Genomic DNA, 14,859 nt, shown 5'->3' on the forward strand with positions numbered 1-14,859 from the left:
ACCACACACAGCGCTCAGCCTCGCTCTGCGCCATCTTTTCCCCCAAGTTTGGCGAGAGGTGGATATGGAGGGTCGCAAAAAAATAGCTCATCTGGCCTTATTTAAATAAAAATGACTACATGCCGTGAAATTCTTAGAGGGGCGGGCCGCCCCGCCTGTATAATGGTAGAGGAAACACTGTTCTGTTTTGAAGCTGTGGTGTGGAGCTACAGATTTAAACAGGTTAGTGTCTATAAGTCCTTCACCCCCACCTCACAGATGAAAAAGTCAGATGTAATGTGACATGTGCGTTTAGACCATAGTCACTTTGAAAAACATCAGATATGTTGCGTTCAGACTGTCATAAAAAATCAGATATAGGCCTGCAGTGTGAACATAGCCTTAAATATTAAATAATTTCATTACAATCTGTGCTTTTAACTAAATGAAACTGAAAGAAGTTGATGCATTTTGGAGAATGAAAAATGCAACCAAATGAAATTACTAACCACAGAAAACAACAGTAACAGTGGTTGGACAGGTAAATATTTTGTGGGTTTTAAATAACTAAATGTGAAAAAAAATTTTGGTTTGAACCATAACCCAAAATCTTACTAATTCCTGCTTTACTTTTTTGGTTTGATTGTCTATATTGTTGTCTTCGCTCCTCATCATCTGCCATTGATTCCTTACCCTAGTACCTCATTTGTTAGGTTTTGTTCCAATCAAATGTAGATTCAGCAAACTAAAACTAAATTATAAWGCTTTTTTGTTTAATTAGGCTTAGCAAAAACTATTGCATACGAATACAAATCAAGCAAAAGAGAAAATGGTCACAGATGTTATGTTATAGTCATTGTGTGCGAGCATGTGTGTATGCATGCATGCAATTATCACTAAAGTCACATTCCTAAGCCAGCCAATTAAAAATGCAGATATTCCAAATGTTGAAATACACTGCTGACAAAAACTGATTCAGTTCCATTTAGACCAACATATAATAAATAATTAAAGTGTGTGTCAGATGGGACTTTATACATCATTGCTTTGTAAACATAAAAGTATGTGCTGTGCTGCTTATTTTCTCCTTCTTGTTTGTCTTGTTGATATTATTGTCTGCTTATTTAATTTTCTGAGGAGTTTTTAGCTGTAGGATACAGTTTTCTGACACTGTGCTGCTTAATGACTGGATATTACATCCAAATATATGATGYAGTTTAAGTAAGCATTAGGACATTATTTCATTTAGTCTTTCCATCTGTCCACTGATGTCTGTGAGATGATGATGACAAAGATATCAGTTTGATGTCAGCACAGTGTAGATGAAGTTTCTATCCCATCTGTGCCTAAACTGATAATTAAACAGGTCATTTATACTTAACAGAAGCATCTGGTGCTGAAGGTTCATGCATATAAAAGCAAGTGTAATAATAATGCATTTACTAGTGGTGTAATTTCTGTTATTCTTCCTTAAAATCTAATCCTGGAGGGAAACAAACTGTGTTARGTTACAGTCTTTCTGCATTTGCAAAATATGAATTTGTTCAATGACATGTAATTACAATTAAGACAACAAACACAGTGTAATAACTAAAATAGCAGCAGTGGTGCMCACCCCCCGATGGTAGGTGAAATTGCAAGGTTAAATTGAAATAATTTCTTTGTGCAACACAAATATCTGCATGAATACATTGTTATTAAGCATATAGTTAGTATATCACTGCCTATTTATGCCCCATTTATTGTAGAACTCATTTTGCTGCATTCTGAGCTTTAATAACTGCCTCATCAGGAATTAGATTTGTGGTTTATAATACCCTTCACCCATTTTCTTCACACATATACATACAAACATATACAATGAACAGTAGGTGTGCTTTTGTACTCACTTGTAGCTGTATGGAGCGATCTCGTAGTCCTTGCACAACGGGACTGAACCTCTCCGTGGATCGCCATTCTCCTGCTGTCGTAATGGCCTCAAGAACCTTTTCCAAACTAAATCAAAACATTTCATGTTGAACTAATAACTGAAAATAAATGCATACAATTTTAAATTATGGGATTGTTGACCATAAGCTTATCTCCGGGGTTCTTTTGAGTGAATTTTATGGTAAAAAATGAATTAAATTTCCTATTTAAAGGTAAATATTTTTTTGTTGACAGGATGAAAACGTACGTGTTCTCCTCGCCTACAATGCAGATGGCTGACAGGAGCTTGACCACCTCGGTCATCATGGCAGACTGACTCGGATCGATAGCTCTGGCCAGCAGAGAAAGACTTTTCTCCTCCACCAAGATTCGATCCAGGCCGTACTGCAACGTCAAAACTCTACATGATTACACAGATATTCCAACTACTGTAATGTGCAAACAAAACAAAGGACTAAACAAACAACACTTATCTTTACAACTTTAAATTGATTTATAGGCATTTCTCTGCACTTTGAAATTGGCCTTAATGATTAACTAATTAAAGTCATATTTAAGGAGAACAGATTTTTTGGTTTCTTCACTGTAATGTTTTATCCAACATACGCAGCGATAATTAGAGCTTCGGTTCAGCACAATAATTAAATCAGCATAACTAAAAGAAATTAAAGCTCCTTTGTTTCTTTTATATGAGAGGCTTATGATTATTTTTTTCAAATTATTTTATTTTCCAAAATAATAATAATAATCTCATAACAATATTACAGGAAAATTAAACAGTACTTGACAGTAAAGTATTGGAATATTTCAGTGAATGTACCAGTTAGGTTTTTTTAGGTTACACTGATACCAATCAAAGTCCAAAAGGTCAATAACACCTGCTTTTAATTTGCTTAAAGAATTTCAGCCTTTTAAATGAGTACAAATGTTTGTTTTTTTAAGTGATGGACAGACCCAAAAAACGTTTGTGAAAAATAATTTACAGCTTCCTTGTTGGTTGAAAGACTAAATCAACACATTAAGAACAAACTAGACGAGGGTTAGCATTAGCATATGTTAACTTAACTACTAACAGACCGATGGATGACAACAGGCTGAAGCTGAGCCAGTGGCAGTGTGAGGGCTTTATACTCTATCTGTGGAGGTTTAATTTACACTTTTTCTGTTTAATCAAAATCCATCTGTTTTCACCTGTTTGCAGGTGAAAATTATTGTTTCTGTTCAGAAATGCTTTACAATGTTTAATTCAATAAAATGCTTTAGTTATGTTGTACTTATGGTACTTGGTATGCATGAAGTCTGCTGAAACTGGAAATACAGACAACTGTTCATACGCAGTGCAAATAATGATTTAAATAACGTCAGAAAGTTCAAAGAAGAAACACTGTTTTAAAGTGTCCAAAGAATATTTTTACATTAAGGTAGCCATTACGGCAATAATCCTGTATTTCACTGTTGATAGACAACAGAAAATATGCAGGTGTGTGATTTGACAGAGGAAAGCAGAAGAATAAGCTGCACTGGCAGCTGGCAGAGAACACCTGTCTTTTTGGCACCGTGGGTCCCTCCTGTCCCAAGATGCCTCTCCAGCCCAGGAAAGGTCTGGACTGACAGAAAGGCCTACGGGTAAATGCTGGTGTCTGGCGCCTGTTGAGATGCTGGATTACATGAGACCTTACAGCGCAATTTGTGCCAGAGGGGCTGAATATCTGTCTCTGCTGGGGTTTAGCTCCATGTGGCTTTTTTATTTTATTTTTGAGCAACTCAAGATGGAAGTGGTAAAACAAACCCTTATTGGTCAGACCAATAAGTCTGTATTAGTCTGTATTTATTTAATATTTCTGTCTTTGTAAAGCAAAATGWTCATACCGTTTTAGTATATATATTAATTTATACATAAAAAACATGGTTTTACAAATAATGAGAAAAAAACTACAAACACTGCTGCCCTTTGTGCCAGTGAGCATAGCAGGCAGTGAGTAAGTACTAGTCAATAGCCTTTTAAATTTAAAATCTCATGTGACCAATTACATTCAAAGAACAGATGCTGAGATRGACAGGATTAAATAAAATTGGATTTTTAAGAAGTTTGACTTTGGGGTTTCCTAGCAGTAGCAGTATATGGCTCACCTCATCTCCCACTTGGATTAAACTCCAAAGGCTCCAACAAAAAACAAATTCCCTTTACTACAGGCAATATGAGCTTACAAACAGTAAGTCCAGACAACAAATATTACCCTGAACACCATGCTCCTAACAAATATTACCCTGAACAGCTGACAGAAACAAGCTCAAGAAGTGGAAATATCCTTCTTACAACAATCGTACTGTAATTTGGTGGTTAGAATTAAAAAGAGACTAATTAATCAGCCTCTTTGAATGATAAATAAACAAAAACTGTCATTTTGCCATATTTGTTCATGCACAAGTATTCAGGTCATTCTAAGGGCTGTTAATTAATTGTTTTACCTGTACTTTATAGAACTGATGAATGACCTCTGAAACCCACTTTCTCAGATCAGCTGCTCAAGAATTTTATTGTTTTTAATTCCTTGTTTTTAATTTTATGTTTTAATCTTGTCTGCTCTCTATGATTTTTTTAAAGTGCTTTACAAATAAAGTTGGATTTTGTTAAATGAAAAAAATATGCATACCTTATAAACACACTGACAATTTTAAACATATTTCAAAAATACTAAATAAAAGATTTATTTAAAAAATACAAATATTTTCATTACCTTGTTGTTCATGAATGCTTTGAGACACAGAACGACTTTATGTTGGTTTTTCTTGTCAATCTTCTCTTGCCTGTGGGCACAGCAGAGTGACGAGACGTGGTTGTGATTTACAGACTAAAGACTACACGACATTACTTGTATTCAAAATGTTTAAAAACATACATTTTCATGGCGTAAAAGTCACARGGAAAAGAATATAATAAGTTGCACATAACTGAACTACAAGCAAACATGCATGCTGTAGTAAAACTGAGTTATTTTGATAAAAATAAAAGCAACTAAACTAATATTATCACAATAAAACTGAACTGAATATTCACTTTGTAATACCACTGCACAGATAGCTGGAGATGCTTGTAGAAAAGAGTACAAATGAACACTTAAACTTACTGTTTCTTGAACAGCAATCTCTCCAAAATGTCCAGCAGCAGGCCCAGGCCCTCGTGCCCAAAACTCTGCACCCAACTAAAAAAAATAAAAATAAAAAATCAATACCTCAACAGCGTCAGAGCGACGGCTGACAAGAACAATTTCATACTCATCAACCACTGGGAAAAGCTTTTAGACAGAAAAACACAAGCAGAAGTCTAAAGTTTGCACGGAAAAGAAAGACAGCAGTTATAAATTTTTTACTTCAATGCCTGGTATAAAAAAAGATCTCCACTAAAAAAGTAAAGACGGAGGAAAACAACAATTGGAAAGCACATTCAACAAAATATAAAATTCTATGACCGAAAAGGTGTTATTCTTCACAGAAATAACATCCGGATAGAGAAAAAAAAAGTCTGTTTAACTTACTAGTAAAAAGTATTTGACAAACAATAACACTTAAACTGATACTGCAGTTTGTTAAGTGTTTATGAAATGCTTCTGGTTTACGGCTCACGTGCACTTAAAATATTAAATACAAACACTTTCATTCAATTTTGTTACAAATTTATTTTGCAGAGGATTGTTGGGATTTACACTGCACATGCTAACAGTAAATTAGAGTGCTAACATGTTTTTCTGACAACCAACACTATGGCTGCACAATATATCGCAAATTTATCATRATCGCGACAACAACCTGTGCAACAGGCATATGGTAATAAACCGCAATAAATGGTTGCCAATAAGGTTTGCATTTCTGAGTTTTGTCAGCATCAGTCTAAAATGGACCCGAGACACCACATCACATCATAACCACAGTGGAGAAATGTTGAAATAAGAAAATTTACTGTTGGATTTAGGTTTGTCACCTTATTTAAAATTATTTAACTCGTTTTCAGATGTTTAATTATTTATACAAAAATAATAATAGTAAGGGATGTTTTTAGGTATTTGGAGCATCAGAAAATGTTTAGTAGGGTGATGTTTTAAAATCATTAAGGAGCTAGTTGTCTTTTTTTTTAAAGCAGAAAGACATCAACACAGCATATTAAAATATGTGTTCATTTATCACAAGTTATATCATTATCACACATCAGTGGTTTTCCTGATATCATGCAGCCCTAACCAACACCCAAACCTACAGCCATGTTCAATTCAATTCAATTCAAAAATACTTTATTGATCCCAGAGGGAAATTAGGTTATGTTTGCTCCCTTCGACTCTAGGAGGATGCTGATTTGCCTTTTTTTTTATCTTATGCGATATACTTATTGCACAGGCTGTTATTGCGTCAATAAATTTGCGGTATTGTGCAGCCATAGTTTAAAAAAAATCAAAGTTTGTCCTTTTGCCCCTTTAATACCTTTATTTTCTTAGATATTTCACAGTTCTTTTCTTCAATATGTCCTTCAAGCTTCTATCTTAACTTGAAGCTTTAAAGAGGCTCTAATAAAAGTTGATCTGGTTTTCTAAGCTTTTTGTGAGTCTAAATGTTGTGTATGAATTGTTATAAGAACACAGGAAGAAATGATATGCAGTCAACTAAAGCAAAGTCTTCTTTTAGTCTTTAAAATCCAGATCACACCGATTATTAGACCAGCAATTCTTGAGGCTTTTCCAAGAGACTAATAAAAAATAATAATAAACATTTTAAAAAAATCACACACTGGAGATTTTAAATTTTTACAGAAATGAGACAATGAAGAAAAGGAGAAAAAGTAGAAATGATTTCAGCTTGTAGTCACTGTGGTTTTGGAGAGTAAAAAAGAAATAACATATTACATTGGGAGCTCTAAGGCATACAAAAAAAGGCCAAAGACGACTAGATTGTTAGCACAGTCTGCACCTCAACTAAACCTGAACAKCGTCTCCAAACATTAGCATTCACTGTGGATGCTTTAATCAACAAGCTGCATAGCATGGCTTCCAGCGTTAAATCTACAGAAATTCTCAAGGTGACAAGATAACACAGGAAGCTGCTATCTGAATTTAATTTGTTGAAAAGGAGTAAAGGTAGGGCATGCTCCTGAGATTATCTGTCTGTTGTTACATTGTTCTGCATACAGAGGTATAAATAAATAAATAAATAAATAAATAAATAAGCAACTAAAGCAGATGAAACAATAGCGGTTTATTTGATTGGTGTGTGTGTGTGNGTGTGTGTGTGTGTGTGTGTGTGTGTGTGTGTGTGTGTGTGTGTGTGTGTGTGTGTGTCAACACAAGGAGTGAGTGGTTGGTGGGTGAGTGACACCTTCATCAATACAAGTTCATTAATCAAATGTGTGCAAGTCTTTAAATCACCTTCTAGACAAAAATTAAATTAGTTAATGATTCATTCAAATTCAATGACTGACTTTTTTTTCTCCTTCTAATAAAAAGAATTCTTTCATTGCAGAATAAAAAAACAAGTCAAGAAGTCCCGTAGCTCTCTGGTGTGTACAACTCTGCCAATAAATGTGTGACAGGGTCAAAAAAGAAAGAAAGAAAGAGGTAGACAAAAACTATAATGTCCTTGATGATGAAGACAGTAAAAGCTGCTGCCAGGGAAGCTGAAGAATGACTTTCATGTTTAAGAAAAACAAAAATCAATTTAGCCTTCACTTGTGAATGTGCCACGGCCCGGGCGGTTCTGGTTATAGAGTGGGCAGGGTCTTGACAAGAAACTCATTGAAATGCATAGCTCAGTAGAAACTGCATGTTAGTTTTTCATCATCAATAGGTGAAGCAAAAGGCAAGAGAAAATAATCCAATGATCTATAGAAGGAATTATTGCTAAGGAAACCAACAAGCCAACGCTGTCAGGGTCTGCGGCTATAAATTTAAGATTTGCCTTGAAACACGTCTGAGAAAAGTGGAAGGGATAGAGGTGACAAATCAGCTTTCAAAAGCTTTTTGAAGTTTTAAGCCGTTAGACATTTTGAAGATCTTGGAGGTCAGAAACTGGCAATGTAATAGCTCCCTGAAATATCTGGAGAAAAGACTTCAGGAGCAAGAACAATTGGGTAGAGTCCATTTATATAAGGAGTGTCTCCCCTTATTAAAGGTCAAAGAGGGGTGGGAAAAGGCAAATAAAGCTGGGTTCAGCCACAGACCTGCACACTCTGCACTTTGATTTATCTTGTYAAGGTGTTAAGTCTCACTACAAATGTTAATAGATCTTTTTTTTTTTTGCGCCACCAGATTGTACAACTTATAAAATCCACGACAACCTGAAGTCTTACAAAAACATTTGCCTCGAGYGAAGTCTCTGTAAGCATGATGGCTACATTAAAATTACTGACAAAAATCTAGAAACGCATAAAAGCTGAAATTACAGCTGAACTAATTATGAGTTGAAGGGATTTTAAAAAACAGATGTTTTGGCAGCAGCCGTGTGAGATTTCAAACCATGTATGAGCACAATCTGTTAGACAGCAGACCAACAAATATCAGGAATCAATACAGCCTAATACTGTTTTGGCAATTATTTCTAATTAATGACCCCCATAACTGCCAAAAATTCGAAAGAGGAAAAAAACTGGGTGATAGAATTATTCACGGGTGACCAATTTAGGCACAATATCCAACTAAATCTTTGTGATGCCTTTTTGTTTGTTTCTGTTTATCCTTGTGCAATTAAGTGTTTTTTGACATGCAGTCTGTCTAAACAACTAAAGTACTTTATATTCAGTTTGATAATCTAGCATACTCTGGCAGCCCTTGGGTTTCATTAGTTCCTAGCATCTGGCACCCCTCCCACATCCCCAATGAGAAAACTTCAATTACCTTCTCTGCCTGAACGTCCTCAGTCTGGAGCCATACTGAACAAAGCTCATCACAAAACTGTTCTTCGCAATTTACCCCCAGAGCAGGGAACTACAGCACTGATTTACATCAGGTTGTTAATACAGCTGCCGTCATGAGTTACTCAGAAATGTACACATGCAGAGTGGGCACGGGCCGATTATCGCTGAAGTTAAAGTGTTTAAACAAGTTTTTCAGTCCGTTTCTACAGTTTAAATGACTTATTACGATACTAGAGACAGAGTTTTTGTTGTTTTGTCACACACATTCTTTCCCTCTGGTAACATGGAGCACTGAGCAGTGTTACCCCCTCCTATCTGTTGCTCCAAACCCTTATTCAGGTGTATAATGTAGCTAGGAGGGGTTCCCCTAATCTTTTATGCTCTTAAAAACAACAGAGGAGCTTCCCGACACACGTCTGACCTAAAGAGCACAAGCAGCCAACAAGTGTTGGACGTGTTCTGGATGTTCAAAACGTWGCTTAAATACCTTTTATTTATTTTAACTGCATCCTCTTTTGTTTATTTGATTTAAACTTATTTGCCTTCCATGGACCTCCATCACACATTTTTCTAGTGGGGAAATGACATCAATAGAAACACGTGGAGCTGGATTTTAATTTGTACAATAAAACAAAACAGTCTTGATGTTTTCAACAGTTTTCACCTTKYAGYAATAAGTTACACAACTGATGTTACAATACAAAGAGTTGGATGTTGTCTTGATATTTATTAAATTTTATATATTGAGAAATATGTGAAATAAAAAATAATAAATAAATGTTTATTATAGTTTTTCCAGAGAGTGACTTGAATTTTGCATGATTTAGTTCATTTGTTAAATTGTTCACATCTTGTACTATATTTCTTTTAGTTGAATTTTATATGCTTTGGTTGAGATTTTATGTTGATGTTAAATCTTTTAAGCTTTTTTTTYTTAAAGAATTGACTCTAGAGTGCATATTTTGTGTCCATGAAAAAACTATTACAGAAAATATTACAATATTAAAGAACTGTTCTTGTTAATTTGATGAAAACATTTTAAATATCCAGTGCACTCACATCAGAATAACTTTTAGATTTGTTGTTACAATAATCGATCAATCGAAAAAATAATCTTTAGATTAATCGATTAGAAAATAATCGTTTGGTACAGCACTACAATCAGTTATAAGTTGTCTACCAGAGGAGCAACATCAGTCTCTCTCTTATCATGTCTTTTTGTTTTAAAAAGCAAAATAAATCATGTGATATATTTAATTGCATTTTTGCTTAATTTTATTTATCATACCAGTATTTATGACAAGAATGTACAGCTTTTTTTAAATAACAATTACATAACATAAAGTCTGCAATTTAATTGGAATGAGTTGATTATATATATCTCTCTTACAAACTAAAATAAGTTTAAAGTTAAACTATTTAAATTAAATCTAACAACTAATATTATGCATCTTGAGGAAATGCCTAAATTTCCTAAAGAACCTGTAAGTGAAATATGGGGCTACATTTAATAGGATATTTAACACAATGTACTAAACAGCAAATAATGCTTTTTACAACACAAAAATCTGCTATCACAATTCAGCAGCAAAAAGATGCAAACAAAAAAGGCAACATTCAACAAAAAGCTATACTTGAGCTACCAAACAACAGAGTGACAAAGAGAAAAAAAACATTTAATGACACACAGCAGAGCAGACACACCACCCCTTAAACCAAAAACACTAAAACAATCATCATTTTAAGAGATAAAAAAAAAGAGAAGCTCGTCTGGCTAACAACACAATTAAAATGTCTCAACTTTTGAAGTAATCTCAGGAGGATCTCTAAGGTTTACAAAACAACTATGAACCAGGATTATAAGCATTTAAAATTTAGTTTCAAGCAGGCTYGGTCGACTGACAACAAAATAATTCAGAGCAAAGAGAGCTGTAAGTCACAGCAATGTGTGAAGTTTGAACAATATTAAAATGCAACTTGGACATTCATTTATATAATTTAAATACAAATAGTTAAGAAATTGTGAGCTTTTATATGCTGTTCACGAGTGCATAAGACAACAATTGTATCCAAGGTCTCCTCACGTATAAGGAAAAGGGTTGTATACCTTACCAAGTAGCTAAACTGAAAATAAATAAAATGAATCTGGATGAAGGTCAGTTTTAATATACTATGAAAAAAACAATTTCCACTTTTTGACAGATCCATTTATCAAATTCTTTTTATACAATTACATCTCGTAGCCTTGCTGGACCTATAGGCCAAGCTGTGTCCTTTCTTTATAGAAAAAGGGGGGGGGAAAGAGCCTGAGCAGCTGCAGGAACATTTACAGAAGTCGGAGCCGAGCACCATATTGATACACTCTAGAACTGCAAGAATCACAAAACTACCTTTTAAGTTTGTCTGCTTCCCCCAGAAAGAGCCAGATGGGATAATATATGCCTCTCCATCTATCTCAGCAGGGTGCAAACTTTCGACTGAGAGAATGTGTGACAGCTGTTTGCATCATTGCCAAGAAAGTGACACTGATCAGCATCCAAAAGCTGTGGCAGACAAAAAGCCTTTAGTTCTAAATCAATCCACCAATTCAAGGCTTTAATGGTGCTATTAGATAGCTAGAGGTTGCTGCTGTTTCTAGCCAAGCCAGATTTATGGTCCAGTCCATACTTTTGTCAATAAACTTGAGCCTGAGAGTCTGATCAGTGGTGCCCTCATCAAACATCAGTGTCTATCAGCCACATTTTTCTTGGCAACAGTCACTTTTACAAAATTACTGCAACACAGAAAAGAGGGAAGATGTTAGAAGATGGTGTGTACAACCACAGAATTGATTGGTCCGAAAAAAGAAAAAAAAAGAAGAAAAAATAAGAGAAAAAGCTTTGAAAACAAGAACAGCAAAAAGCTCCAGAAAAAATACTTATCATTATAAACAAACCGGCACATAAAGACATACACGTACTATCTCAGTTTTTACTGAAAAACAAGGAAGAGGTAAAAACAACACAGGTATAATCGGTAATAACTTTCTAAATCAACAATGAAGTACTGTCATATTCTGCTTCAGAGTAGCTCTGACCTTAAGGATATATACTACTGAGGCAAACAAAGTGGTTATGTCTCAGGATTTATGCACAACTAATGAAACACCACATGTAARTCTGCTACAACAGATACATTTAAAATCAAACTACAATCTGATAGCGAGCCAAACCAACATGTGAAGATAAAGAGAGAATTTGCCAGAGGCAATGAGTAGATACTTTGGCCCTTGCTCTGGTGCCAACTTAAGAAAAGCTCAAATATTTCAACAAAGTATGGGAACGTTTAATTCCAGTTTTGCTATATGAGCATGGATCTTCTGTTGTCAGACACATGTTGAGATTCCAATCAGAAAAAACTAATACTGTAAGACAAAGAAATCAATTTTACTGCAAGAGGAATTCAGTTAGTTCCATATAGACTACCTCCTTAATGGAAAAAGACCAACACAGACATTCAACTGGGCAGAATCTTCATTGACTGTATTGATTTTCTAATCAATATTSTATTTAATAATATTGTGATTACAATGTTACAATCCTCTAAGCTCCTACAAGGCTGAGATTGTGTTTTTTAACTAGAAAACAGTGAAACGGAGTAATTCAAGTGAGTCTTGTTCACAAGTGATGGTAGGAGAAGGAAATGGATCAATGTATCAGCTTCTTATCTGCAGTAACGAAGGCATTGTCTGTCATGTGAAAGACTGAAGCTAAAAAGCAAAGGTGTCAGTTTACTGGTTTGTATACATTCTAATCATGTAATCATGACCAATAGAAACGGCTCAGCCTTAGAGAAAAGGTAAGGAGCTTCATCAACCAATGGGAGCTCAGAGCAGAGCCACTTCTTGTCCACCTCAAAAATTGTCAGTTGAAGTGGCTCGAGCATCTACGTTGCATGCATCTACCTTTGGCGGTATTTTAAGAACATTCCACTTAGTAGGGCAAACCTAGAAGTGGCTGGATGTATCCTCTCGTTGGTTACAATGCCCAAAAATGATATTAGACATCTCAATTTTAGCTAAATCAATCAATCAGGTAGGAAGATCAATGTCAAGACAAATGTAACACAAAATATGTAACAGAAACATTCTGTCTAGCTTACAGGGCTAACAAATAGCCATTGTTGGACACAAATCACACTCTACCTGACAGGTTTGCTGGTAAGGGACACTCGCAGTGACTCCAGACAGGCAAATAGCCGTTCGTCCATCACACCTGACTTCAGCTCACCAAGGAATTCCTGGGGAGATATCTGATGGCTGCTCCTCAGATTACCCTAAAAGACAAAGGAAGAAAACATCCCTTTACCAAGGCCATACAAGATCTATTCAAATGAAAGGCTTAAAGACAATGAGAGATATGTATGGATGTACCATGATGACTTTATTGACACTGTGCAAAGCAGCAGTAGTGATGAACAATGAAAACTTGAGAAAATGTGAAAAAAAAAKCTCATATTTTCACTAATTTTGCTTGTTATTACTAAAAATATGCTTGAGTCATGTCAAAGCCACAATTCTGTAATGACTTTTTTCATTAAAGAAGTTATGAGCAATCTTGTCCATGTAACAAGTAATTTTCATTGTTTAATCAGAAGGATGAGGCTTTTAACACCTTTATGCGTGTAATCAAAACAATTTTCATGTAGACCTGATTAGCAAAGACTCTAAAGGTGATATGTTACTGGACTGCTACTGTTGGAGACTAGTTGGAGATTCAAACTTATGGGATCATGGGTTGGAGACTCCATGTCTAACGTGAGYGGAAAAGATTTTTTTAACAATGGACTGAGCACCTGTGCAACTCACATGATTGGGAACTACCATGAACGTTACTTTTTGGGAAGTTCCTCATAAACGCTGCTTGCCAACAAACCTCAGCCCAGTGAAATACCACTTTTACAACCCGCAGGAGGGAGAGACGGGAGGGTGACTGTAATGCAAGTTCAGTTCATATGAACAAAGCAACTCACTAAATACTTGGAATGTCACACTTTTCACTTTGAAGAAAAAAGGCTCATAAATGAGTCTGAAAGATATTTTATGATTGATTGTGAATTTTAGATACAATTTTATATCTTGTACTTTGTGTCTACTTCCTTATTTATTATGACATCATATCTGGCAGCACGATGGATAAGTGTTTAGCACTGATGCCTCATAGCTAGTAAGTTCTGGGTTTGATCACCGGTTCAGATCTGGGGTCTTTTTGTGTGGAGTTTTAGTGCTGGGCGGTATACCGTTTTGTACCGAATACCGGTTTTTATTTTTGTTATGATATGAATTTTTTGAATACCGGACATACCGGTTTAAATAGCGGAACGTTTCATCGCTGCCGCCAGTGAACTGTTGTTTCCCGGGGGACATTTTTCCTTGCTGCACTGCTATGAGCGTTAGCATGCTAATGTTTGGAGCAGCTAGTTGCAGCAGCGGGTGGCGATTCCGCTAATTATATTGACTGACGTTTAAAAAAACATCCCGTTTTTGCCGTCGCTGAATGTAGTAAACACCTCTTCAGTGACGTGCACAGTTAGATTTAACGTGGTTAGTTAATATGGAGACATTATGCTGATGGAGACTTAACGTGGTTTTATTGTGAAAAGCCTGTGGGAAGTACTTCGTGGTGGAGTTAGAATTGACTGGTGTGCAGGGTGAGTCGTGCTGATAAGCTTTAATAAATAACATAAAATAGACCCGATCATGATCTTTTCTTAACCCTCCTCCTTCACGACTGGACCAAAATGCATGACTACCGTCTCCAACCACCAGTTAGAGAAGAACAGACAGAGAGGAGGGAAACAGAGACACAGAGGTACAGTAAAAGAAAAAAAAGTCAATAAGCAGGCATACCGGTCAACCTCTTCGGACGTTTACTTGTATAAAAAGCCTCAAAAATCTGTACAACTCGCGGCCGGGGGGTGGGGGGGGCTACGGATATGAAAGTGCCCGCTGAGCAGCAGGAGGAGAGGAGAGGAGAGCGGAAAAAGTTCAAAACTTATTTCTAGCGGCAGGACAGGTT

The 14,859-nt window shown here is 35.7% G+C and overlaps 1 protein-coding gene across 3 annotated transcripts in view; it reads right to left on the bottom strand.

The window, feature by feature from the left end:
* LOC106532726 (protein diaphanous homolog 3) overlaps positions 1–14,859 on the bottom strand; it is a 101,715-nt gene that overhangs the window by 77,259 nt on the left and 9,597 nt on the right. For all 3 annotated transcript variants that reach the window (XM_014028846.1, XM_014028847.1, XM_014028845.1), the window contains 5 exons: positions 12,987–13,117; positions 5,037–5,111; positions 4,647–4,716; positions 2,156–2,292; positions 1,869–1,974 (listed from right to left, as the gene is read on the bottom strand). In XM_014028846.1, the coding sequence (XP_013884300.1) occupies positions 1,869–1,974; positions 2,156–2,292; positions 4,647–4,716; positions 5,037–5,111; positions 12,987–13,117 (519 nt within the window). The remainder of the gene's footprint in view (positions 1–1,868; positions 1,975–2,155; positions 2,293–4,646; positions 4,717–5,036; positions 5,112–12,986; positions 13,118–14,859) is intronic.

Source organism: Austrofundulus limnaeus, unplaced genomic scaffold (genome assembly GCF_001266775.1).
Source record: "Austrofundulus limnaeus strain Quisiro unplaced genomic scaffold, Austrofundulus_limnaeus-1.0 Scaffold820, whole genome shotgun sequence".
NCBI lineage: Eukaryota > Metazoa > Chordata > Actinopteri > Cyprinodontiformes > Rivulidae > Austrofundulus > Austrofundulus limnaeus.